Below are 26752 nucleotides of genomic sequence, written 5' to 3' on the forward strand. Positions count from 1 at the left end.
GACAGGGCTGCCACTTGTCTTCTTAGGGTTGAGCTTCCTTTCAGGCCTCCTGTCGAAAACCGGGTCCGCCCTTGTAAGAACTTCGCAGTACTTTGGAGGTATTGTGGGACGGAGCCGGACTAGTTCGCCAAGTTTGTCGGCCCACTGAACGAATGTCCTCCAAGAAGAGTTGTAGATTCTGATGGTAGAAGGTCTGCGAGAAGCAATGATGGTATCGGCTACCTTCCTGGAATACCCCTTGTTAATTAAGGATTCCCGTTCAAGCTCCAGGCGGTCAAGCAAAACCATTGAGGATCGGGATGATGAACTGGGCCTTGTGTCAGCATGTCTGCTGGTGTGGGAAGGGGTAGAGGTGGGGCGACGGATAGCTGCAGAATGGAGGAGAACCATGGTCGTCTGGGCCACCATGGCGCCACTAGGATGACCTTCGCCTTCTCCTTCCAAATCTTTCGCAGAAGTTTGGGGATGACGGGGATAGGAGGGAAGGCATAGAGGAGTGTGGGTGGCCAAGCTGAAGTCAGGGCGTCTGTGCCCCTGGCCCGAGGATGGAAGTACCTGGTGATGAATTGTGGAAGTTGATGGTTTTCGTCGGCGCGAAGAGGATCGGCTGTCTGGGTTGCCGGAAGGCTATCCGACTTATCAGTTGGAAAAATTGCCGGGTTCAGCTTCTCTCCATTCCGCTTCCAGAACAGTTTGGTTCATTGTTTAGCCAGCTTCCGGCTTCCACATTCAGATATCCGCTTTCGCGATGTGTTCCGCTGTGAGAGGGACAGGGAGGTGAGATTCTGCCCAGGTGAGGAGCTCGGCTCCAAGCTTCCCCTGATGGAGGCGCAATGTCAATCGAGAGCCTCCTGATTGCTGACATGCGCCTTGGGCCGCAATGTTGTCTGTTCCTGGATCAAGATGTGTTGGTTCTGTATGCGAACGGGTCGTGAAATGGTGGAGGGCCAGGCTTAATGGCGCATCATCTCCAGCAGGTTGATCGGTAGTTGGGCTTGATGTGGGGTCCAGGTGCCCTGCGCCTGGTGGCCCTGGCAGGTTGCTCCCCAGCCGCGAAGGCTGGCATCGGTGAAAATCTGAATCCGATTTTCTGGTAGGTAAACCTTGCCTGAGCATAGATTCTTGTGGTGGGACCACCATGTAAGGCTGTTCTGGAGTTGAGAGGTGAGAACAATCGAGAAGTCCTGTTTCTGCATTATTTGCTGTTGGTAAGGGCGTAGCACTTTCTGAAGGGTCCGTGCATGGAGTCTCGCCCATTGCAGCATGTCTATGACAGAGATGAAGAGGCCCATCAGTTTGGCAAGCTGTAGAATGGAGGCTCTTCTGGCTGCCCTGAACAGGGAGACCATTCTCTGGATCTTTACTGTTTTGTCGTGGGGGATAAACAGGGCATTGTGTGTCGTGTCGATGATTGCTCCCAGATGGCGCATGCGGTGCTGGGGCTCAGGGAGCTTTTCTGGAAGTTGATAAGAAAGCCGTGCCGTGTCAGAGTGGTTATGACGGTTGAAAGATCCTGTAGGTTCTGTCGCCTGGATGGGGACCTCACCAGGATGTCGTCCAGATATGGATGGACGTGGATCCCTTGTTCTCGGAGGGCTGTGATGGGCGCTAGGAGTACCTTTGTGAAAACTCTGGGAGCTGTGGCCAGCCCGAAGGGTAGAGCTTTGTATTGGAAATGGTGGCTCCCGACGGCGAATCTGAGGAAGGCCCTGTGGAGGGGGTTGATCGGCACGTGGAGATAGGCCTCTGTCAAGTCCAGAGAAGAAAGGTAGTCTCCGGGGCGAAGGTTCTCGACAATGGATCTGAGGGTCTCCATCTTGAAGCGGCGTAGCCGGATGTGTCTGTTCACAAATCTCAGGTTCAAGATGGCTCTCCATTCTCCTCAGCTTCGTTTGGGAACTGTAAAAAAGTGGGAGTAGACACCGCAGAAACGTTGTGAGGAAGGAACTGGTTCGATTGCTTTGATTTTGAGGAGATGTTGGATAGCGTTTAGCGTCCTTTTTCTTTTTATATGGTTTTTGTGGACCGGAGATGGATAGAAGTGGGGTTTTGGCGTGCGAAAGAACTCGATGAGATAGCCCGATGTGACCACCTCCCTGGTCCAGCGGTCGACGTGTCCGCCTGTCCAAAGGTGCTGGAAGGATTGGGAGGCGTCACGAATCGGAAGGGCTAGTCCGCTGGTCAGGATCTAGCTGGACCGGGTCGGGTTGGAAGGACTTGCCTGGCCTCCCTTCCTGGCTGGGCCTGGAAGTTAGTGGGACGAAAGGAAGAATTATTGGAGGTATTGCTATTGTAGCTGCCGTAAGGGCGTCTGCGGAAGGCGTTTTGGTTGGGCCACCTTCTACCCTCATTGGAGTTTCTGGCCAGTGTACGTTGTGACCTGAAGGTAGTGTGGGTTTTGGAATAGGAGGAGCCCTGGTCGGATCTAACAAATCTGGGCATGGTCTTTTTGTGCCCCTTTGACTCCATGAGCACCGCGTCTAGCTCTTTACCGAAAAGGCGGGTGCCGTGGTAGTCATAAGAGGCTACCACCTGTTTTGAATGGAAGTCTGCCTGCCATTGGCGTAGCCAGGCTTGCCTTCTGGCCACTACTCCGAGACCTAGGATGCGGGAAACTAGGATGAGGGCATCAAAGGTGGAGTCAGCCCAAAAAGAAACTGCCATGAGCATTCTTTTCTCACGCCTCTCTGGATTCCCTGGAATTCAGGTGGAATTATGTCAAGAATTCTGTGGGCCCAAACAATGGATGCTCTTGCCATGGTGGAGGATGGCGCTAATGCCCTGATGGTAAGAGCGAGTCTGTCGTGGACTCTCTTTAGAAAGGTGTCAATTCGCCGGTCAGAGGGGTCCCTGATTGTGCCCTCCCCGTCTTTGGTGACGAGTCCCCCGGACTGGAGAGCAACTACTGGTGCATCCACTAGTGGTGTCTGAATGAGGGCATGGATGTGTTCTGGGAGAACATACAATTTCTTGAGAAAATTTGGGGAGGATCTACTGGCTTCTAAATTTAGCCACTCTCGTTTCATCCTTCTCTCGAAGTATTCCGGGAGCGGAAAGGCCTGAGGGGTATCCTCTGACTGGGGAAAAATTCCCTTGCTCCCTTTGGGCACCCCCTTGACTGATTTTTTGGAGGTGGAGGCCGTGGAAGGGTCCTCCGCTGCCTTGCTGTGCATCGCAAGTGGCAATTCAAGCGGCAGCTATGCTTTTCGGCCATCAGTAAGAGCTTTTTTCAAATTCACCTCTTGTTTGGAAGAAGTGTTTGCATTGGGTTCTATTGGTTTCTATGGGGGGGCTGCCGAGAGAAATCGGTCTGCTGAGGAGTTTCCGGATTCTCCGTCACTGGAGTCCTCATCCCCGGGGATGGCAAGGGGGTCCCTGTATCTGGAGGTGGAGGGACGGGGACTGTCTGAGCTGGAAGAGGAGCTGGGACTGTGCCTTCTCCTTTTGTCTCTAAGTTGGGACCTATATCTGCCTTTAGTGTAACGTTTTACCCTATCTCTTGTCTAAGGCATGGCTAAAGGCTTTGGAAAAACATTTCCTTTATTAGATGGGCTGAGGGAGGCATTGGCCCAAGGGTTTGCATTAGCAGGAGAGAGGACCTTGCCAGCTGAGGAATGGCTCCTTCCCCCCCCCCATTGCCCCGATCTTGCCTGGAGGTTGCAGGAGCGGATGCTTCTGAAGCGTCCCCTGGGTCTTCTGAAAAAAGCCGCCGAGAGCCCTGGTCTCCGCTTGGAACGCCTCCCCCCGGCCTTCTTTCTGGTTCCTTCCTCCCCAACTGGGCCCCGCGCCTGGGCGAGGGGAGTCACCCGCCGCGGCCCTGAGAGGGGCGCTGGTGCTCCCGTCGGCGGACTGAGCAGCCATGTTGTCATGGCGCTTTTGCCGCTTGGCGCGCTGTTTTGGCGCCTTTTTTTTTGCCTTTGCCGCTTTGCTGGGCCTCTTTGTTCACGTACGTACGCAAGCGGGCGGGTGGGTTGTAGTGGCGGATTTCGCCAGACGCAAGCATCCGGATGCTTCGGGCGCATCGCCACTCCAGCTCGGTGGCTGCCCTCCTAGTCCGCCTCGGGCTGCTGTGCTGGACGGCGGTTGTCGGGAGAGAAAGATGAAAGTGGCGGCCATTCTACGGCGGCCGGCTCTGGCGGGAGCGTTCCTCGGGAGAGGAGAAAGCTTAAGAGGGAAGACAGAAGAACGAAGACAGAGGACTCACGCAGACAGGGCACAATGAAGAAAAACGAAGAAAAACGAAGAAAAAACCAAGCTGGAACTCAGAAGTATTGGAGCCTAACTCCAAGACCTGCACTCCCTGCTAGGCAGGAAATGAAACTGGGGGCAAATTGGATGCCCAACCCATCACAGGAAGTTGCAACAAAAAAGTAGTTCCTGCCTCCCTGATAATGGATTGGGAAATCACCCAATCAGGATGCCCGAGGTCGCCTCCAGGAGAATGTGTTGCAGTACCTTGCGGCCAAAGGTTGCGTCGGCAGCACTATACTTGTTAATCTTGCCTAGTGAAGGTAGATATTGAGGACCAACTGACCACTCTGAATCTCTCCTGCACTGAAGCCTCACTGGCCGGAGCAGCATTTGTGGCTGCTGTCTGCACAGAGTGCGCGGTGATGCTCCCTAGAGGGTCTAGCCCTGAGGCTCTGTATGCCTCTACAATGCACTCCCGTAGGCATTTCCCTATGGTGTGGCTGGAGATCTTTTGGCCCTTATTTGGAAGAGTTAGAGCAATGAACATGGCTTCTGACCATCTAACGTCCTCCATGCACAGAATATAAGCCTTAAGGGCTCTCCTGATATTCAACTTGTGTCATTCCTTGTCCCTGAGGTGTTGGGGGTCAGGTGGGTAGATAGATTTCCTTCTGCCTGTGGTACCTAGAGTCCACTTTAGGACAAAAGAGGAGTTTGTACGGAGCACCACCTTGTCTCTGAGAAAGATGCAAAGTGAGTTGTCTACAGAAAGGGCTCCCAGTTCAAAAATGAAGCAGGCTGAGGTCACCGCCATGAGAAAAATGGTCTTGAGCCTAAGATACTTAAGAGAACAATCTCCAATGGACTCGAAGGGAGGCTTGGTCAAGGCTGTAAGCACTATATTGAGCTCCCAGGTGGGGAATCTGTGATACATCGGCTTGTCCTTAGACACCTGCCCCCTTGAGGAAATGCATCAAGTGCAGGTGCCTGGAAGTGGGAATTACTGTAGTTAGAGCAACCAGTTGGTGTCACAGGGTAGAAGCCCGGAGGCCTGACTTGACACCATCTTGGAGAAAGCGGAGGATGTTGCAGAGACCCAGGCTGTAAGGGTTCACTGACTTCCAGCGGCACCAGCGGACAAAGGCCTTCCATGTGGTGTCATATATCCTGAGAACTTCCTGTGGAGTGGGTTTCTTTTGAAGGAACATCTAGTTGGCCAGGAACCTCATTTGGAATCCTGAAAGAACTTGGGAATTATGTGTTGCGTGCAAAAGGAGGATGAAAAGGCAGGTCGTCTGTCTCCTTGTCGAAGTGTGTGGGGCATTACTTTGTCCTTCGTATCGACTAGGATGCGGTCCAGATGGGGCCTGAAAAGCTTCCTCCTACCTAAGGGGTAAGAGGCTACGGTAGTTTTGGAATGCAAGTCAGTTGGCCAGACCCTTAGCCACAGTAATCTCCTGGTCGCTGCTGCAGAGGCCATCGCCATGGCTGAGAAGGACACGGCATCCAGGGTAGAGTCTGCGGGCTTAAGCGAAGCGTGCAGGATTAAGATCTCTAGAGGCACCCTCATGCAGACGTTTATTCTGATCAGAGAGCAACTCTATGAGTTTCCTGGCCCTGACGATGCTTGCCGTAGACACTATGGATGCGGCTGAGGAAGCCTTAATTGCCATAGCCATCGCCTCATGGGTCTTTCTGGAGAGGTGGCTGGCCCTTCTATCCAGATTATCCTTAATGGAACCCTCGCCATCCTCAGCGACTAGAACCATGGACTGGAGTGCAGTTACAGGGACATTAATAAGAGGAATCTGCATCCAGTGGTTGGTATAAGTGGGGGCTGCATACATCTTTTTCATGAACCCCGGGACCTGTCTATTTGCTGTAGGTTTGGCCCATTCTGCTTTTACCTGAGTTTCAAAGAACTTGGGAAAGGGGAACACCTAACCTTGGGTGTGACCTGGGGGAAAAATCCTGATCTCCAGTGTCAGTGGATCATCAACCACCTTGGTCTCACTGGTGGAGAGTTTTAAGTTAAGGACAGTCAGGGACTTGCTCAATAAATATTTAAAATCCACAGGCTGGAAAAATCTGAGAGACTTCTCTGCAATCTGGATTTCCTCCTCCGCCTCATCCTGCAATAGAAACTCTTCCTCCTCTCTAGAGTCTGACTCACTATTGAAGGGAGAGGAATCCCACCTTTGGGGGCTTAGTCTGGCCCTTTTCCTAGCAGTCATCCAAGGCGTGGAATGGGTGGATCTAGATTTATGTCTGCCTCCCCCACCTTCAGAGGAGCATTTGAGTTGTGTATGACTCTGGGAGGGACCTACCCCTCTTTCTTCAAGCAGGGAGACCATGTCTTCTGTCATGGTGGCCCTGAAAGCCTCTAGCAATTGTAAAACATTAGGATCCACTCTCAGTATAAGAGGGCTAGCATTCGACCTTTCAGCTGGTTGCTGGGTGCTCTTCAGTTGTTCCAGAGCTTTCTGAGGGCTTTTGCAGCTAATTGGGGCTTCCGTGGCGACAGCTGCCATTTTGGGAACCTCTTCTCCTTTTCGCACCTTTTAAAGGGGTTTTTCTGTGGCGCATGAAATGGCTGTTGCCACCCTGCCAACAGAGGCTGGAGCAGCCCGCAATGAGGATGTGCTTGCTTGGGCCATGAGGCACGGTTCCTTGGGCATGGAAGATGCCCCAGGCTCTTCTTTGAAGAGGAAGGTCTCTTCGGAGCCACTATGGACCATCAGGTTGCCCCCTGGCTGAGAAAGGCTTCCAGCAAGTGCTCCTTGGCCAAAACCAAGATAAAGCTAATTGTTTTCCTGCTGGCTGAGAAGCCGCGGTAAGTCCAGATTTTGGGGGGGGGGGGGTGCTAGCTAAAGCTAGATAGAAGAAAAAGGAGAGGAGGATCACGATAAGATAATATAAAGGCAAGAGCAGGACAATTGCTACAGGACTGCTTCTCCCTCAGAGGCAGGAAAGAAACTGAGGAAGAAGGAGGGGCAAAAGGAAGCTGAAGTTTTACTTCCTGCCTCTCTAGGAAGGCAGTGAGAATCACCCATGGTAGAGAGATGTCCTCCTATTCATGGGAGAAAGAGAAGCAATTCCACAGTTTTCCACTTTTCTTCATTTTAAAGTTCTGTGAGAAAAAACTTCAAGGAGGTACTGGAAACTTTCTGAGACACAGTAAAACGATTTTGTCATTTCAGTATTGAAGATGCAGTTACCAGTCCTGTTCAGCATATGAACAAATTCCTGCATCAAGACTGGCTGGTTTACCTCTATGCAGTCTGTACAGAAATAACTGTAACAGGATAAAGTAAGAAAATAAGTAGACAACAAAGCAGAGAACTGCAACAGAATGGTCACAAACTACCAAGAAACAAACATGAAATCACGATACTCACCACCAAATACATCTCCGTTCTGGTAGTTTTTCCCCTTCTGAGCTTCCTCTTCATTTTGAACAGCAGAAACATGCTTGGCTGATGCACAGCCCATAGCTTCATTTGGTTAGCTCCAGCTTGACTGAGCCGCAAACCATTTCTACAGATGTGGACGCATGGTTTCTTTTAGAAATAATCCACCTTCTGGCTTAGTTGTCAAGCCTCTTTATTTTACCTGCTGATGGAAGAAACAAGGCAAAAAGTTCAGTATGTGTAAGTGCTAAATGGCCATTACCCAATGCCACTCCATTATAGAATATCTGGAGGAAAGGAAGTCAAGAACCATCTCCCATACATTATAAAAAAAATTTTCACCCATTCCAAAAAGCTGCTCATAGGAAACAAATGACATTGGCAGTTTCTCTTACTTTTTATCATCCACAAATTTACCAGTTATTGGGGAGGATTATTTTACTTTGGCCAGTACGTGTTCTTTTCTTTAGTTTTTGAAGGGGGAAAAATCAATGAACTGTCACTACATGCAAAAGATGAAAGCAGATTTAATTCAGCCTTTATGACTTCCACGCATGTTCCCATGGGCTGCGGTCCCAGCTTCGCACACTAAATCAGACGAGTCACATCAGCTAGGTTATTTTCAGACTGTACAATTTTGAGCATCTCCTGCAATACTCAAAGACCTTTAGGGACTGGTTTTAGTCCTAAAAAAAGCAACTGCTGCTCGCTAATTACAGGCTAAGCCGCTGGGCAGTCACACTACATTATTCCACAGACCAATCTCCCAGAAGACAGCCTGTAGCCACAACAAAGCACTTACGGAGCTTGAATGGGAGGGGATGGAAACAGATAAACAATAACAAAATTGTGACGCCTTGGTGAACCCACACAATGGGTTCAACTGGAGCTAAAGACAGTCAGCTAAGTCACCCACATGAGATTAAAGTCAGGTGTGCTACCAGCTAGACACCAGCACCTTACACCTGGCACCACAGGGCAAGATTAGGAATGATCTAAAACCTATCCAGTCCAACAGTGCTAAATGGGCTATAATCTCAACTAAAGCCTCAAGCATCAACTGACTGAGCCTTAGCACGTGATGCAAAGGCTCATACATTGCCTCTTCAGTTTGGACAATTTAGCCAGAATTAGTTTATTGTGCCTGTCTGCACCCTACTACATACTGCCTCCCTGGATATTGGACAAAGTCTGTCCAAGACTTCGCCTCTTTCCTCAATACTAATATTCTTATCTGACCCTTTCGAAAACCAGACTGCTGCCTATCTGACTTTCATCTCTGGCCTTCTGAATCCCTGTTCTGAGCTCTGGAATATTGACAGGTTGGCTCATGAAGATTTCCATATGGTACAGAGGACTTCGAAGGAGGTGGGAAGATCATATTTCTTCAGGGGCTCGGGGAAGATGCACGGATGCTTGCATGAAGCAAAAACTGTATGGTTGTGCAGCTCTCAGCAAATACCCCTCCTGAGCAAGGGGAGAAAGACATCAAGGTTGAAATTATATTCTATAGCTCTTAAATCTTCTCCAATAAATGTGTCACACTCTCTCTCTCTCAAAAAAAACCCACACACACTCCAGTTCTTCTGTATTGTGTAGCTACTATGCTTGCAGGTGTTCTATTTACCAGATTGCCCCTCTATATGCCTATTTCCAAGAAGTTCTCAAATCTGAAAGGCTTGGGAAGTTTATCAAGGAAGTCAAAACTACCATAATTCCAAAACTACCAAAACTACCATAGGATGCTGCATTTTAATGGGGTTGATTTTAACATATAGAGCCATATTTACTGATTATTTACTGATTATTTACTGATTTTATCTGTGCTCTATCTATTTGTTTTGTTCACTGCCCTGAGCCCTTTGGGGGAGGGCGGTTTATAAATACAATTAATAATAATAATAATAATAATAATAATAATAATAATAATAATAATAATAATAATAATAATAATAATAGTAGTAGTAGTAGTAGTAGTAGTAGTAGTAGTAGTAGTAGTAGTAATAGTAATTATTATTATTATTATTATTATTATTATTATTATTATTATTATTATTATTATTATTATTATTCACACAGTTACATACAAACCAATCACTGCAACGTATCCAGTAGTTTGCTTCCTCTTACAGGTATTTGATTTAAAAAGATTTGCAAGCCAATTAAATTAAAGAAAAAAATCCCTCTTACCAGTGACAATCGTAAGGAGATTCAAGACACACTTAAACGGATCTAAGTGGATCTGCACAATGTGACTTCATTAAAGTTAGCCATAACTTAGTTCTCAGATTCCTGCCTAGCGGACAACATTTTTAAAATGACTGCTGAAATTATCTGGTTCATCTGCAATCCACAGGACTTTGGGCATGGCATCCAACTGTTAACCTCACCAAATGCAGACTATGAGTATAACCCACTTTGATGAACAAGATTATATAGCACTACCTGCTAATATAAGTAAACTTTTCAGTTTTGATTACAGCTATGGTTGCCAGCTGTGTGTGTGTAGGTAGGTGGGTGGGTGGGAGGGGGGAGGGGAGGGGAGGGGACCGGCCAACCTATTTGCTGATTGGTTACCAGAAAAAACAACAATAATGTAAACATATTATTAACCGAAACACTGTATCATTTGTCTTGTTATTAGGAAAACTGTCACCTTCAAAACCAGAATGACTGGCAGGCTTAATGCATTAAACTGGATATCACCAGCAAGCCCAGCTACATAATAAATGTTATGGATTACAAATGCCTTGAGTGCCGCACAATAAAACAATCTACTCATCAAATTCATGTCAGCCATCCCAAGAAAACAGACTGAACAACCTCTTGCAAGATACTTTAGTTGCAATTACGGCAAGCTTTTACATCTAGATGCTTTCAAACCTGGTATACCCGATGCAAGAAACATTTTCTAAATATATAGGCTGAACGCTCTAACAGTTTGTGGTTTAAACTAGAAGGCATAGTATTTGATTTGTTGCTGAGCATCATGATGTACAGCAGTACTTTCAAACTTTGGAAAGAATCCAGGATTATATCACAGTTTATAATAGTAGAGAGCTTCTTTATACTATTAATTTACACTTTGTTTTGTACCTATTTGACTATCAATGTTTCATTAAAAGTATCCTGGAATCTGTAATTTCTCTGAGGCTGCCCCTGTTATACAACAATTCCCAGAGCTCCCTTGGGAGAGGAAAGACTGGAGAGTATCTTCCTGAAATGCACATTTGCAAAAAAAGAATTGGGTATATTGTAGTGTGCCTTCTCCACTCATGTAGAGCAATGGTGAGGACAGGAGGAAAGGCAGCATCATATAGCCTGATCTCATTAGATCTTGGAAGCTAAGAAGGGTCAGTACTTGAATGGGATGTTATCAAGACAGACTTTGCAGAGTAAGGCGATGATGGCAAACCCCCTGTGCTTTTCACTTGCGCTGAACGCCTCTTGTTGGGGTCACCATAAATTGGTTGAAACTTGACAGCATCCATGCATGCAATATTGAGGGTCAGTATCCTAGCACTGCTCCCAGAATCTTCTGCAACATGAGAGTTCTAGGATTCATATCAACATGAAAAAGGCTTCTTGCTTAGGTCTTGCCCACTGCTGCTGTGGCTTCCTTCACAGAGACAATCCATCTCATATTGGATCTTCTTCTTTTCCTGCTGCCTTCAACCTTTCCTAGCATTACTGTCTTTTTCCAGTTACTTTTGTCTTGTGACCAAAGTACGATAGCCTACGTTTAGTCATTTTCGCTTACAGGGTGAGTTCAGGCTTGATTTCATTTAGAACCACTGATCTGTCTTTTTGGTGCTCCATAGAAACCATAAAACTCTTCTCCAGCACCACGTTTCAAATGAATCAACTTTCTCCCTGTCAGCTTTCTTCATTGTCCACACCCATACGTCGTAACTCAATCCTGATCACCAGCAACACAATTATATACTTCAGAATTTTTTCTAACTGGTTGTTCTTCCCAGCCTTGGCCTCCTGATTTCTTGGCTGTCCTCTTCCTTTTTGATTGATTATGGAGACAAGGATTACAAAATCTTTCAACAATTTCTATTTCTTTACCATTAGCCTTAAAGTTGCAAAATTCCCCGGTAGTCATTACTTTTGTCTTGATGTTCAACTGTAATCCTGCTTTAGCACTTTCTGCTTAAAGTTGTTTCAAGTCAGTGTACAGGATAATATTCAAGAAGCCATTGTAATAATTACATAGTGGGGGGAATTCCCACACTCATATATGCTTGCACTTCTAGAAACTCTGAAGGAAGACGTTACAAAGAGCTACGAACAGAACTAAAAGTAAACCATCACATGTCAGTATACAGTACTAGCAAGAAAATGGCAGAAGTAATCGTGGCATCCTCTCAGAGTTTTCAAGGCAAGAGACAAGCAAAGGTGGTCCACCATTGCCTCTTCCTGTGAGCTTCCAACCCTGGCCACCACACACATACAAACTGCATAAAACATTTGGCTACAGTGTGGGTGTTTTAACAGGTAGGTCAATTGATTTTTCTATTAGTTACTTTACTGCAGCTTTTTTGTTTTTAATTTGCCGTATGAGTGAAGCTGAATGGAGATCTCCAATGTCAGTGCTACAAAGAGAAAATTAAAGGAAATTAAAAGATATTCTTCACTAACTTTCCAGTCCCTGGACCCTCATTAGGACATAGTATTCTTTAAGTACCAGGAAATAGTTGGAATTAGATCATGCTGGTGGATTCAGCCTAAGTCACCAGCAGAAAGAAGAGTTCTTCGTATTTGAAATATGAAATGTTTTGACTGGGAAAGGAGAGTTTGTTGCATTTCTTACATCAGCCTACATCATATAATGCCACTGAAAGACCATACTATTGTCCTATGAGATCTGCAGGGAAGATTTCATACTGGATGAATGGGAATATTATAAAGGTATGGGTACTCATCTTACCACACTTTTCTTCTGTGGATCTTAGGAGAGTGATGTGGGTCTCATGCCATGTACATCCTCATATAACCCTGAAATAACAGGCCCAAGAATTCAGCAAGTGAACTTCATGGATGAGCAAGGATTTGAACCCAGTATCCCAATCCAAGCCCAACATCCAGAGAGCCGACATGGTGTAGTGGTTAAGAGCAGTGAATTCTAAGCTGGAAAACCGGGTTTGATTCCCCACTTCTCCACTTGAGCAGCAGAGTCTAGATGATGAACTAGATTTGTTTCCGCACTCCTACACAAGAAGCTTGCTGAGAGACCTTGGCATAGTCACTGTTTTCTCAGAATTCTCTCAGCCTCACCTACCTCATAAGGTGTCTGTTGTGGGGAGAGGAAGGGAAGGAGTTAGTAAGCCAGCTTAGGTCTCCTATAAGGAAAGGGGGTAGTGGTTTAAATCCAAACTCTTCTCTTCCTCTAAATAACCTTACAAAGCAATCCAACTTTCTGCCTCACAAAACTGTATACTCTTAGCTACCTATATATCCCCATGCAAGTCACTTGTGAATCACTGGCAAAACCAAATAAAAAGCGGTAATGCTAAAAGTCAGGGCACTGTTGTCTACCTTTACTGATATTTTCAATGAAGAACCCAGACAAGCTTCTAGGAAACACAAAACCACGATGAAAAACCATTGGCTTAAGCATGACAAGAGATTCAATGACAACATTTAGTTTGAATTTAGTAATAAATCAAGTCTTAATGAATACTGGTGAAAGAAGTAGACTTCATCTTTAAAAACCTGTCTTCCTTTCCAGTTAACCTCTCTTAGAAATGCAATTTCCATCGTTTCCAAACTTAGGAGTTCATGGCCCTTTCTGCACTGCAACAGTGTGGGGGTCCGTCAGCGTAAACGACACCGGGACTTCCGGACCGCTTCGGGCGATGGACGGTCTCCGGGAGGGCGGCAGCGCAGACCTTTTCGCATATAGCTGTGCCAGCCTGCAAGCTTACCTCATCCCCTGGCCTCCGGCTCGTCGCAGAGGCCAGGGGACCCGCCCTCACAGGCTGGAGTGATGACTCTGGAGTCGCAGGTTAGGGGGGCGTGTCCCGTGGCCTCTGCGACAAGCCGGAAGCCAGGAGACGAGGTAAGCTTGCAGGGATGATGCGGGGGACACGGCGCCTTCCAGCTGCTGCCGTTCGCATGGCAGCGTTTGGAAGCCGCTGTTTCCAGAAAACCTCACTCAGGGAGCAAGGTTGGGGAACAGCGGCTTTGCGCCGCGGGGGGGGGCGAGGGCGGCGCTGCTGCGATGCAGCAGTGCCCCCCATGTGAACAGCTTCCTAGGGACAGCGTTTTTGCCGTCCCTAGGGCGCTATTTTTGGCCCGTGCGGAAAGGGCCCATGCTACAAATTTGGTGCCTCTACCTCAAAAGACCCCCTTCCCGAGCCAAGGAAAGACTCATCATAGGGTAATGTGGAGCCAAGCTCAAAGAGCATGACTCCATATTAAGCTATGGGGAGTTTCTGTGGGGCTCTGGGGAAGGCAGGGGGGTTTTTTTGTTTTTTTTTTGAGGTAGAGGCACCTAATTTGCAATGCAGCTGCTGGTGACTCACCTTACATGAACTTCCAGGTTTGGTGAAGATTAGGTCAGGAGAAAAAATGGCCAATAAAATTGAACCCCTGACACAATCTTCACCAAACTTGGGGATGCACAGAAAGCCGAAAAGTTAGGGGAAAAACAAAAATATTTAGGGTTAAAAAAAAAGATTTGGGCTTTTCAGTTTTGTTTAAGTTGCTCCTTTTTGGTTTTGGCCAGGAAAAAAATGGTCCAGCATATCAGTATGTACACCCCTACTCTCAAATAAAAGATGACTCCAAGATAACACTAAAACGTTTCCAAATTTAAAAGCTTGCATGATATTTGCACATATGGATCCCTGGTTTTATCCACAACTTCCACCAAAAAATTATTCAGATCAACATCACTAGTCAACACCATAAACTCAATGTGAAATGAATCCAGTCCACTTCTAAACAAACAACAAAATTATACAGCACAACCAATTAAAGGATAGAAATTTATTCTGGTTCCCTGTCTCAAGTACACAATACTATCATGACCTTTTGCAAATTCAATGCATGCTTCAAAACAAACTACTGATATGAAAAGCATCCTGTGTATATAATTTAAATACAATCTACAACAGTCCATTACACAATCGTTCAGAGAAACATCAATATCAGCAGCAATTTTTCCATTTTCACTCGTGCAAATTTATGTTCACATCAACACACTTATGTTAATAACCTTGAAATGATGAGTCCCTCCACTATGAAATCTGGTGCTTTCATTTACATGTTTTGATTTTCAGTCCTTATCACCACATTGCATTTTTTTATCACTTGCCTGGATGAAGCCAGGCAGATAATCATATGGAATAACAACAATAATAAATGGCAGAAAGGGTATACTAGGAAGGAATTGGGAAGAGCAATAACATAGAAATAATAAAACTAATAATAACAGAACAAAGGGAACCTCACTGTTTAGTAAACAAACTCCTAAGGGGTAATAGTACTAACAATAGCAGGAACAAAGAAACTTGAAGCCCTCTGAAGAGTAACCCCTCAAAGTTTAAAGTTGTATGTAGGATTATAATAACCCCTAAACTCAGGATTTTGAATAAACATGCTTAGAATTGTAATGTAACTGTTTTATATGGCTATGTAGAAACATTTGTCCTTCCAAGTGTATGCAGCGTTGACTGTGTTCACTGCTAACCCAGTTGCCTTCTATCATAGCAGGATACTTTGTCACCCCATCTATTCCCCATCTTCTTGTTCATCATGTAATCATTAGGGTAAGACTACCTGGAGGGCAGCTAGACCACTGGCAGGGGTAAAATAGAAATACTGGCAAAGGTGGTCTACAGGCTCAGTGTACTTTGTGGACTGACCCAACTTATTATAGGGTCAATACAAGAAGAAAAAATAAAAGGTCATACTCTACTTTTCTATACAATGGAAGTTCCCGGTTGTCTAGAAAGGGGGCTAGAATTGAATCCCACATCATGGTTGTATCATTATACACTGACTGTTGGAGTGCCTTCCCTATGAAAGGGCAGTGGACCGATTAGGATAGTCCATCCGCAGAATCTGTCCAACTGTTTCCAAGTGAGTTCTATGGGGTTTTGAGAAACTTAAGTCAACTCCGCAGAAGCTCCAGTGTCAATTCAGAACATGAACTATCTGGAGAAGTAGACAGGATCACTTCCTAACATCCTATCGCTCCCTCTAGGCAACACTCTGCTCTATGTTTGACAAGAGTGTTGGGTGACACGAAAAGGATTTTGAGATGCTTCAGGTTTCACTGGCAGAAGAGTGAAGCCAAATCAGACAAAATATGCCACAGAACTTGTTTGAAGGCCTATGAGATAGTGAAAGTTTTTCTCTACTATCTCTGAACCAGCTGGATTTCATCCAACACAGTTATTAATGGTGGTCTAGGATCTACCAATTCCTAGATATGATCCTCTTACTGAAAATAATTCAATAGTTTGCTGTGACTCTTTTGCAAGACGGTTAGCTGACATGTGATCTGATGTTGACATCAGGTTAAAAGGTAGATCATGTACCAGAGGCACTCAGAAGCATCTGCTTGTCAGAAATCTATGAGCAGCTTCCGACTGATTGTCCTGATTGATGCAGACAGGATTCTTGGAACTATGAAAGCAGCTACCATCTACAAATTGGATCCCTGCCCTTCTTAGCTACTGTATATACTCATGTATAAGTCGACCTTTCAGAACATGTTTTCTGCTGAAAAAGCCCCCCTCAACTTATACACGAGTCAGCTGTATTTTGAGAACTATTTTAGGGTTTTTACTTTGCCAGCCGCCAGGGGGCGCAGTTTTTAGGCTAGCAGCACCAAAATTTCAGGGTATCATCAGGTGACACTCCTTCCAATGGGAGCTAATAGTAGATGGGGCTACATTTTGAGAGTCCATAACTTTGGACTCCTTGAACCAAACAACTAAACCTGGGTGGTATAATTAGGATGATCTCTTGCTGATACCAGCCAGGTTTGGTGATGTTTGGTTCAAGGGGTCCAAAGTTATGGACCCTCAAAATGTAGCCCCATCTACTATTAGCTCCCATTGGAAACAATGGGGGATGGGGGCACCCCCTTTGGGGGTCTGTAACTTTGGACCCCCTGAACCAAACTTCACCAAACCTGGGTGGTATCATCAGTAGGGTGTCCTAAGTATACTCTGAAATGTTGGTACTGCTAACATAAACATTCCTCCCCTAACAGGCACCCTCAAATTTTCTTCAGATTCTCCCTTTAAATCACATCCCCCTTTTCTGAGTGGATTTAAAGGGAGAATCAGGGCTTACAGAGCTAGTTTACTTTTTTCTTTGAAATAAATATTCAAAAACATTTAACCTACTGATGCCTCAATGTAATTTTATTGGCATCTATTTTTATTTTTGAAATTTACCAGTAGCTGCTGCATTTCCCACCCTCGACTTATACACGAGTCAAGAAGTTTTCCCATTTTTCTGTGGTAAAATTAGGTGCCCTCGGACTTATATAAAGCGGCTCTAATTCTATACATTACCCAGTATATACGGTAATTAAATCATGCCAAAGGAGACTGAGAATTCCTCTAGCCAGTATGGTGAACACAGCACTGAGGAAGGGAATTTTCTGAAAACTTATGAAGAGGTTGTTATTAACAATTGTTTCTTAATAAAAGAAGGTTTTTTTCAATCTACCACCAAATGATTGAGCAGATGATGGCGGAGCAGCTTCAGATGTAACTGAACACATCTGCTATCAACAGAGCATCACTATTTAGCTGCAATAAAAGAAGATAAAGATGAAAGAGATGGCTTGCCATTGGTTTGGGCCTTTTTTGTCCAAAGAGTTTCTTCTGAGAAGTCTGTGTGGAATCTGACCTATGCAGTAGTACAATAAGATTCAGTATTTTTATTCATGCTTTTTAAAAATCTATGTCCAGCTGCTACATGAGATCATTTAGACCACAGGTGTCAAACTCGTGGCCCTCCAGATGTTATGGACTACAGTTCCCATAATCCCCTGCCAGCATCATGCTGGGAACTGTAGTCCATAACATCTGGAGGGCCGCGAGTTTGACACCTATGATTTAGACTGTTGAGATTGGGTGTCATTAACACACTGATGACATCACACTGTATTTTAACCACTATGCCTAAAGAAATGGCTGTAGCATTCTGAATCAGGATTTGGAAACTGAGATCAAGTGGCTATGGGGACAAAATTGAAACTGGATCAAGATTAGACAGAGATAATGATAGTACAGTGGATGTCTCAGCACTGACTATTAGTTTATTTCTTATAAAGGGTGTAAAAAGAGTTGGGAGAGTCTTCCTTGTTGATTAAGAAGGCTAGCATTGCCACTAACACTATTATTTCTCAACTACATCTTGTTCATCCGTCTTCCCTTTGGGATTCAGTTCATAGCTGGGTTGATCCAGCTATTGATCATCCATGACAGTGTAAGCACACTGTAACCTTTTGGATGGAGTATCATAATGTGCTCCACTTTAAGGGCTATCCTTGTTGTCTTTATTAGCTGATGTTTTAGACCACATGTGTTTCTACTATTTTACCAGATGAAAGGGCCATTGATTTGTGAAAGTTTATACCTTGAAAATCTTGTTAGTCACTAAGGTGCTACTGGACTCAAATCGAGTTGTTCTATTGTAGGTCAAAATGGTCATCCTCTGATACTATTTTATTGAAAGTTAATGTATATAATTATGGCTATACGCTATGTCTTAATTACTTTTCTGAAGTACTGTATGCCTTCTAAGCTGCTGTTCTGTCTTTGGCAGCAGGGACTTGAGGCAGTACATGAACTCCTCAACAGCATGATTCAGACCATTCCTGATCTTTGGAGCAGACCTAAGATCAGGGTTACTATCTAGAGAATTGGCTGGGTCCAGGCTCACAATGATCACACAACCTGGATGAACAAGCAAGACACTCTTGCTTCCCCTGGAGCTTAAATGTCCTGAACAGCGAGGAGCCCAACTGGTTCTGGGATTGATCCTGCCAAAGCTTAATTGAGCCCTGATCCTGCAAAGAATATTATATGCTTAAGCAGTAATCTGGCTCAGGAGCAGACCAAGGGGTTTGCCATTGTACTGCCATCTAGATGTCCCACTACCTCTGCTGTACAACATCAGTGGAGGATATTATTTGAAATAACACAATGTATTTGACAGTGGGTTCTAGATTCCACGAAAGAGTATGCAATGACAGAAATTATTCATCTTTAAAATACCACCCAAATCTCTTGCTTCTATCATGCAGTACTGATTTTGTTTTTTAAAAAGCCTAGAAAAGTGAGGATCCTATGTGATAAGAGAACAGCTTAAAATACGCCTCTAGAAAACTGCAGTCTTGAAACTGAAAAAAATCAAATAAATTGATGAAAAATACACCAATATGCTTGTCAGATTTTGTTAGCAGAGAATGACTGGTTTGACTGAATGTCAGTAATTAGTACACCACTGTTCATGGCTGGGTATTCAGTGAGTGAGTTGGCATCAGTATCCTGCCAAAGCCGTCATACTTGCCATTTCCTCCACAAAACTGATCCATCCTATTTTCTTTGTGTGTCCCCCACCCCCAATTTCCAGTGATTTATCAAATTCAGTTGCATCTGCTATTGACGACACATGGTATACTTATTCCCATTAAGTCCATTAAAGGCAGTTTGTGCTAATGGTTTTTCTTCTAATAAGGTTACATATCTACAATAGGACATGCCGGAGTAAAGGGTCAAGTGAGAAGGGTGTCACACGTGAACTGCTCATCGCCAGAATCCTATTCTTGCCAAGAAAATCATGCACAATGCAAGGCTCAGCAGAAAAGCTACAAAAGAGGTAGGGGAGAATCCTGGGATACAAATTACACAAGCACATACATGTACATATGCATACTCAGCCACCTATAAACCTTCATATTAGCTACAAGAGTTTATATTAAAAGTCTTGTCATGATGCTTTCTAAGTGGCCGCAAGAACGCTCAAAAGAAACAGAAAGCAGGTCAAAGTATCACTGAAGTCAGAGAAATGGGGGGGGGGGAGGAGAGATCTGTACACAATGATGCATTGTCATGGCTGATGAATAAATCATACCTTCTCTATTTTTATCTCATTTCGGGGAATGTTAAAGATGAGTATGTTAGTGGATTTTGAAACTTTCCACCTTCAGGAAACACTGTTCCACTATCAACATTTCTTGAGAGATCCTGAGTGTCACAAAGCTCCTGTGCGTTGCGTTGGCTCCTGGGCCTGTTGTCTAGAGCACAAAGGTAGGTTTTTATCAGGCCTTCTCCTGTGAACTGTGAGGAGTCCTAAAATACTCCTCTGCAGAAGTTCTGTTCAGGGCAACACTGGAATGCTCAACTGCTATTACTAATTTTCTCACTAAAGTACCTTGAGAAATTTCCAGGGAATTCCAGTGTCCCCCCAACCCAGATGTGCATTTGCATATATATTTGGGGCTGGATCCTGTTCTTGCATGAGAGGGCGCTCCTTCCCTGCCTTTATCTTCCCCACAGCAGCCCTCTGTAACCCTAAAAAGGGAATTGCCAGAGCTGTGGGTCCCAACAAAAATTAGATTTGCATGTGGGAAAGTTAAGTTTGAGCCCCATCCACCAGTATCATCCTTCAGTCCAAAATTCCAAATCCTCTTTTATTTAAAATGTTTTTTATCCTATCTTATCTCCTTAGACTCAAAGCATCAACTCTTCAGTGTCAATGACTCTTCAGACTATAACTACAAGCTGGACAATCTGTCCAAGAGGTATCATTGCCCTGAGTCCATTAGACACGGAATCTGAAGTAGGAATTCCTTAAAAAGTATCTTAAGTGACAAAGTTACCAGGCTCTAAATTAACAGAGTGCCCTCTCACCCACAACCACATGTGGTTTGCTGACATCCTTTTAAATTCCTTGCCATTTTGATTGTGGGACAGTGCTGCTGTGGTCATGCCCTGGATTTTGAGGGATCAGCATCTGCCTTCCCTAAGATATTACACAGGTCTGTAGTACATGGTCCTATTCCTGTTAGCTAGAAGCTGTACTCTGGAGCTGTTACCACCCCCACCCCCACTGGATCTATATTCTGTCCCACCAAAAGATAAAAATGTGATTATGCATTGTTTATTTAAAGTGAAAGTAGTGTGCTCCCGTTGTAGAAAAAACTCCTGATATTAAAATGGCTGCTGCAGATAAAATCACCCGTATCTCTGAAGTCTCTTGGGCTATCACAGTGGTTTTAACTGCATTCTGCTCAATGGCCCCTGAAGATTCTTTCACCCTGATTTTTTTCAAAATAGCTGCCATGACTAAAAACACCTGTATCTCAAGAATATCTTGGGCTATTACAGAGATTTTAACTGCATTTTGCATGGGGTCACCTAGAGATTCTTCTCCACCCATCAATTTTACAAAAGTCAAACCTTCCAGTTTCATCATTTTTTCTTGGTCCCCTAAGATGGTTATCACCTCCTTTCAATACACAGAAGACCCAGGAAGTGGCTGTGGATTAATTCAACATTGGTTCTTTCTTTCTGTGAGCCAAGGTATAGGATAATCCCCAAAGCTTATAGCCTAAATAGAACTAATAGGTCACCCTCTTCAACCTTCACTGTAACATCTTCATTCCACCAGTCACTGCAGGGCTTTTTGCTCAAGTGAGAGATTTTTTTTCCTAGCCAGGAGTATGTCAAGGTGATATAACGTCCATGCTTTCTTAGTTTTTAAAGGTTGGATAAGGTGATATGAACAGTCACTATAGCACGCCCCAACTCTGTCACTCATTCACAGGGAGATACTGCTTGATTAAGTTAAGCACACCAGTGGCTAATCGCACGAATGAAAGATAACATGTTGAAGAAATCCATTTTATTTGAAGTTTGCTGAAATCACACTGTATGTTATCAGTCTGGTATCGAGTAAATGCTCTAGTGTGAAGAGCCTTTAGTACATCCCAATAAAAGCATATTTTTTGCTACCTTGTTCCACTGAAAGAACTGCTACAACCCTGCAAAAATCAATATAGAGGTACCATGGAGGGACGGGGGTTGTAAGTTGTCAGACATTTACTCCTCCATTTGTTATTGGGTGAAATGCTAACTAGTAGACAAATCATTAGAAAAACAAGGACCTATAATACCATATGATCAACAGATTTATTTTCTTTACATTCAAGCAACCAGTTGCTACACTGCATACCCTGATTCTGACAGCAGCATAAATGCAACACAAAACAAAAAACCCCCACAAATGTTGTTTAAAATAGCTGTCAATCCCAGGTAGGCAGCTTAAATCTTTCATAAGCTGACAGCATAGTTTCACAAAGGATATCTGAAGGACAGTCATCCTACCCAGAGAGACAAGGAACAAAATCAATGGAAACTCATTTCCCGGAACAAAAATGCCCAACAATGTGGCATTAACTTCTCTAATTTATCTTTAGTTACTGTCTAAAGTGCAAATGCCACAACCAGTACTTTGGAAAAAAATAATTACAGAATTAACAGATTTTATTCAGAAAATACAAGTCAGAAATCACGACAAGGAAAAACCCAGGAATTGTTAACAATGGCAGTAGTCCAATTCACATTCCAGGTACAAAATTGCATATTAAGCATACCTCACGTTGACTGGTTTTCAAGCTTTCAATCTTCAAGGAACACCTTCTACCTTGACATATCTTGTGGAACACCCTAAAGGAGTGACACACAACCCCTCTGCACTGCATAGGTTTCTGGGGCTATTCTAGGACATAACACTGAGGTCACTGCTAAGGCCTGTTGGGACTCGTTCTCTCCTTTTGTGAACTGCGAAGGTGCCCTAAAACACACCCAAAATTCCTCTGCAAGCTGCTTACTGCAGGGGAACACCAGTAGTTATGGGCACTTCTTTTCCTTTTAATTATATTATGCTGCAGATTGACAAAGGACTATCGCCAAAGGAGATTTAGAAGAGATATTATGTTTTATGAACAAGATTGAGTAGACTTCGCATTTTTACTGCATTGTCAAATGTATGAAGAGGTTATAAAAAGTCTAATATTGCCTCTCCCAAGTTGACGCTTTGGTAACCCCGGTCTTTGGTAACCCCGGTAACCCCGGCCTTAATTACTTGTTAGTTAACTTTTTGTTGTAAGACAAAATTATTAACATCTCATAGACAGTGGCAAAGTTCCTTCACATTGCTAACAGAATATGGTACTTTAGGGTTCCCAGTGATACTGGTTGTTAATAATGTTTGTCGGATGTAAAGTGTGTTTTATTTGTATATGCTGGTCAATAAGTGAATAAAGACTGGTTGATATTAACTTTGTTCAGCTGCAAAAATGCAAATAATGGCATACTGATTTTAAAAATCAGTTTCAGATATTCTGATTTAGAAAAGACAGAGTTTGAACAGAGACAGCAAAGAAAGAGGCTTACTGAAAATGCATGTTTATGTTATTGAGCACTTTAATACATTTCACAATAGAGTCCCAATACTCAATGAGTCTGCTACATATATGCACACAAAAGTACAATAATCTTAAATTTATTTTCATACAAATATACTTAAAAATGCGAACAAAAAAGTCTTGGCTGAAGGAAAGCAGGGGCAATAAAGAATCTGAAATCACTATAACCTCCAACTTCTTTTTAGTGACCACCCCCAGTCTAGAGCTTTTCATAATCGGTCAGCCATTTTTTTCTCTTTACTGATAGTTTCAGAGAGAAAAGGAGAGTAAAATGGAGTAAAATAAAATCCACTCAACATTTTGCTCATTGTACTCTTCTGCTGCCCACTTAATCCTAACCTGAGAAATAACACCACATAGCAGTTGCAGCCACCCCTCAAGGAAGTCCACGTGGATTACTTGAGGATTTATTCATACAATGTAAAATGCTCAATATGGTTAAATTTAGGGGGGGAAACCACCATGGGCATGAAAGACCCACAGGATAATGGCAAGAATCACTACTACGTCTAATCTTACTGTACCTTTTCACAAGACAGCCAAAATAAACACACCAAGGAAAAGAGCAGGGCAATTTACTGTTGATTTTTCCTGTAAGAAGAGATACAATTATAGACGTGGAATTATTTCCATTGATTCTAAACTACATGGATTTCCTGCCTACGGAGGGTGCAGTGGATGTGTTTTTCTTTTAAGGCAACCCACTGGCCTTTTTACATTTCACAAATAAAATCGCACAATGACTAAGCTTTCCTTTCCTTTTTGTTTTGTTTTCATTTAACTAAATGAGATTTAACTAGACTGTAAAATTCACTAAAGAAACCAAGCCTACCATTCAGAAAATTAGGAGAGCAAAGAAGCTGACAAGGACCTTTTCATTTCTCTTTGGTTATCAGCTGCATTCAGCTGTCACAACAAGCTCACATTAAGCTGCGATGCGCTCGCATGGATGCTTCACAGCCCTCTCCTTCCTTCTCCCCATTAGAAATGAACAGCACTATCCTAAGTGGAGATACACCTGTCAAAGCCCACTGATTTCAAAGGACAGAATGGTGCAACTAGGTGGCACCATAAATCGGGTCACTTTTATTTCTTTATTTAATTCACTTCTCTCCATCTTTCTCTCCAAGGGGTTCTGAAACTAGCTGACATCCTTCTCTTTTCCATTTATCCTCACAACAACTCTGTGAGGTAGGTTAGGCGGAGAGTGCATGACTGGCACTTCCATGGCACTAGTGGGGATTCAAACCTAGGTCTTCTAAATACTAATCTGACACTCTCAACCACTACTCCTGACATACCAGTGCCTCCCCCCTTACAGAGTAAATGGCAAGGTGCTGATGAATGTTTGGAGGGAGGTGGAAAAGATGTTGAGGTTGGTAGTGATCAAAAGGGTACTAGACGAACTCAGGCCTTATTTGTGTGTGCAAGAATTTACTCTCCTAACGGACCACTCATCTCTTCAATGGCTTCAAACCATGAATAACTCAAAACACTAAACTACAGAGGTGGTTGTGGAAAATTCAGGAATTCACTATTAAGACTGAGCTTATTGATGGACACAACAATCTAGTTGCTGAATTCCTTTCCAGGAAGGAAGTAGATTCATGAAGTGGACTCGCTCCTAGGTGTAGTATTATGTTGAATGACTTGTATGTACGTTCTATAATGCAAAGTATGCTATCTTGTACCTGTCTTAGAGTGGATTCACTGCAGAGCTCCTTTCTGTAAGAGGGTACCCTTCCACTTGAATCTTAGGAGGGCAAGTGTGAAGAAATGGTTTTCCACTGGGCAGAAGGCTTCCAGCCTCACCCAGTCACCTTTTTAGAAACGCTAATACAGGTAGTGAGAGACAATTGGATAGAAGTTAAATCGTCGTCTGTCTGTCCATTCCCTGCAAGGTATCAGTGATATGGAGGTTCCAAAAGGATAGAAAGGACTTGGGAAGAGACTCTAGGAAAAAGTTCTTTGACCCAAGCTGACCTGGTCAGTGGGTGAAAAGATTGAATAAAACTTCTGAGATCAAGGAGGAAGGGGGTCTTCTTGCTGGAACCCTCAAAGGGGACAGAGCTCTTGCCAGAAGTCAGGGGGAGCAACCATCTTGGCCATGTGCTATCCCAGGAAGCTGATACAATCTTCCAGGTAATGGCAGCTCTGAGACCTGTAATATTCTAAGCTTATGATCTTAACCTATGATACCATCTGATAGGGTATGTACAGAGGGAGGGGGAGAGGAATCATGTTTATTTCTCATTTCTTTTGAATTCCTTGCTCAATCTGGTACTGTGCTAAAAATACGCTTGCAAAAATGTCTTTTTAATACTTTTAAACATTGGATACTGGTAGCAGTTCTTGATACAACATTGACCTCCACCATCTTGGACAAACTGTTTTACAAGGCAGTACCAGGAGGAGGAAAGGTTGGCAGTTGGCAAGCAGCTATTCCTCCAGGAGTGCACCAGGCTATAAATTGTCCCTGTGGTGCCCAGGAGTGCAGAAGCAGAGACAAAGCCTCAGAATTGGAAAGGAAGTGGGGGGGAGGGATCCTGTCACTCCCCAGTGGGAAATTCCTATGAAGATCAGGTGGCGACAACAGTTACCCAAGTGAGAGAAAGACAGAGAGGGATAAGCCTCTCCAAGACAAGTTGGGAGCCCCTGGGAAAGAGTTATGTGGAATAGAGCTTGCAGGTCAAAGCAGGCCTGTTCTGCCACAACTGGAATGAAGGGAATAATAGTCCCTCCACAGATAACCCACACATCTGCCTTTGTATGTCACAGGTAATCATTTAGTTTTTAATTGTGATTCTCCACAAAGGGGAGAGGGAGCAAGCATACACACACACACTCACACGCTTGGCAATAAGGCAGATTTGTGCAGGTACTAGTTCAATGTTGTCTGGTTGGGGCAGAAAGCTCTAGTATTTTAAGTCGCAACTTTGTAGAATGGTTGACTTGGTCAAACATGGGGCAGGCAGCAATAATTTTTAGGAAAGAATGAAAGCAACCCTGTTTCAGAAAAAGTTCATTGATATTTTGAGTTGCTGATGTGGAAGATGGTTCTTCGATTTTGGGGTCACAGACTGGTAATCACATTTTAATTGTTGATAGTGATTTTTTAATTTATTTTATTTATTTTCAGATTTTTATACTGCCCCTCCCCCGAAGGGCTATGGCCGGTGTCCAACATAGTTAAAACAACATGAATAGAGCATATAACAACACATCACATATAATAGCTCCACTGAGCATAACATTAAAACCCCATAAAACAATTAATACTGAATGTTTTAACTGTTGTCTTCTGGCATATCTGTTGTTAACTTGGTCCCTTTGTGGGGAAAGATAGTAACAAAATATCTGCATGGAACCCTTTATTTCCTGGAATAGTATAACTCTGAACATCAGGTACTGGGGACAAAACAGAAAACCACTGTTATTTTTATGTCCAACATGCATGTGTCTGGAGGCATTTGTCTGGTGCCTGCTCCAGACAAAAAACTGGACTGGATGGACCTAGGCCTGATTTAGCAGGGCAATTCTTTTGTCATAAAGGAACTGCCATCAGACAAGTAAACAAATCTACCTCAGGATGGAGAACTTCATATGCACACACCTTTCCCGAAACACAAGTTCTCTATCCTTCAGTTACAGAAAGCACTATGGGGAGAATTCTATTTTT

General features: G+C 43.9%; 1 protein-coding gene across 5 annotated transcripts in view; it reads right to left on the bottom strand.

Moving 5' to 3' along the window:
• CUNH1orf21 (chromosome unknown C1orf21 homolog) overlaps nucleotides 1–26752 on the bottom strand; it is a 175882-nt gene that overhangs the window by 94580 nt on the left and 54550 nt on the right. For 3 of the 5 annotated variants that reach the window (XM_048482507.1, XM_048482506.1, XM_048482510.1), the window contains exon 2: nucleotides 7590–7806. In XM_048482507.1, the coding sequence (XP_048338464.1) occupies nucleotides 7590–7683 (94 nt within the window). In that variant the 5' untranslated portion in view covers nucleotides 7684–7806. The remainder of the gene's footprint in view (nucleotides 1–7589; nucleotides 7807–26752) is intronic. The other 2 variants (XM_048482511.1, XM_048482509.1) reach the window with 1 other exon arrangement.

This window comes from Sphaerodactylus townsendi, unplaced genomic scaffold (genome assembly GCF_021028975.2).
Source record: "Sphaerodactylus townsendi isolate TG3544 unplaced genomic scaffold, MPM_Stown_v2.3 scaffold_18, whole genome shotgun sequence".
Taxonomy (NCBI): Eukaryota; Metazoa; Chordata; class Lepidosauria; order Squamata; family Sphaerodactylidae; genus Sphaerodactylus; species Sphaerodactylus townsendi.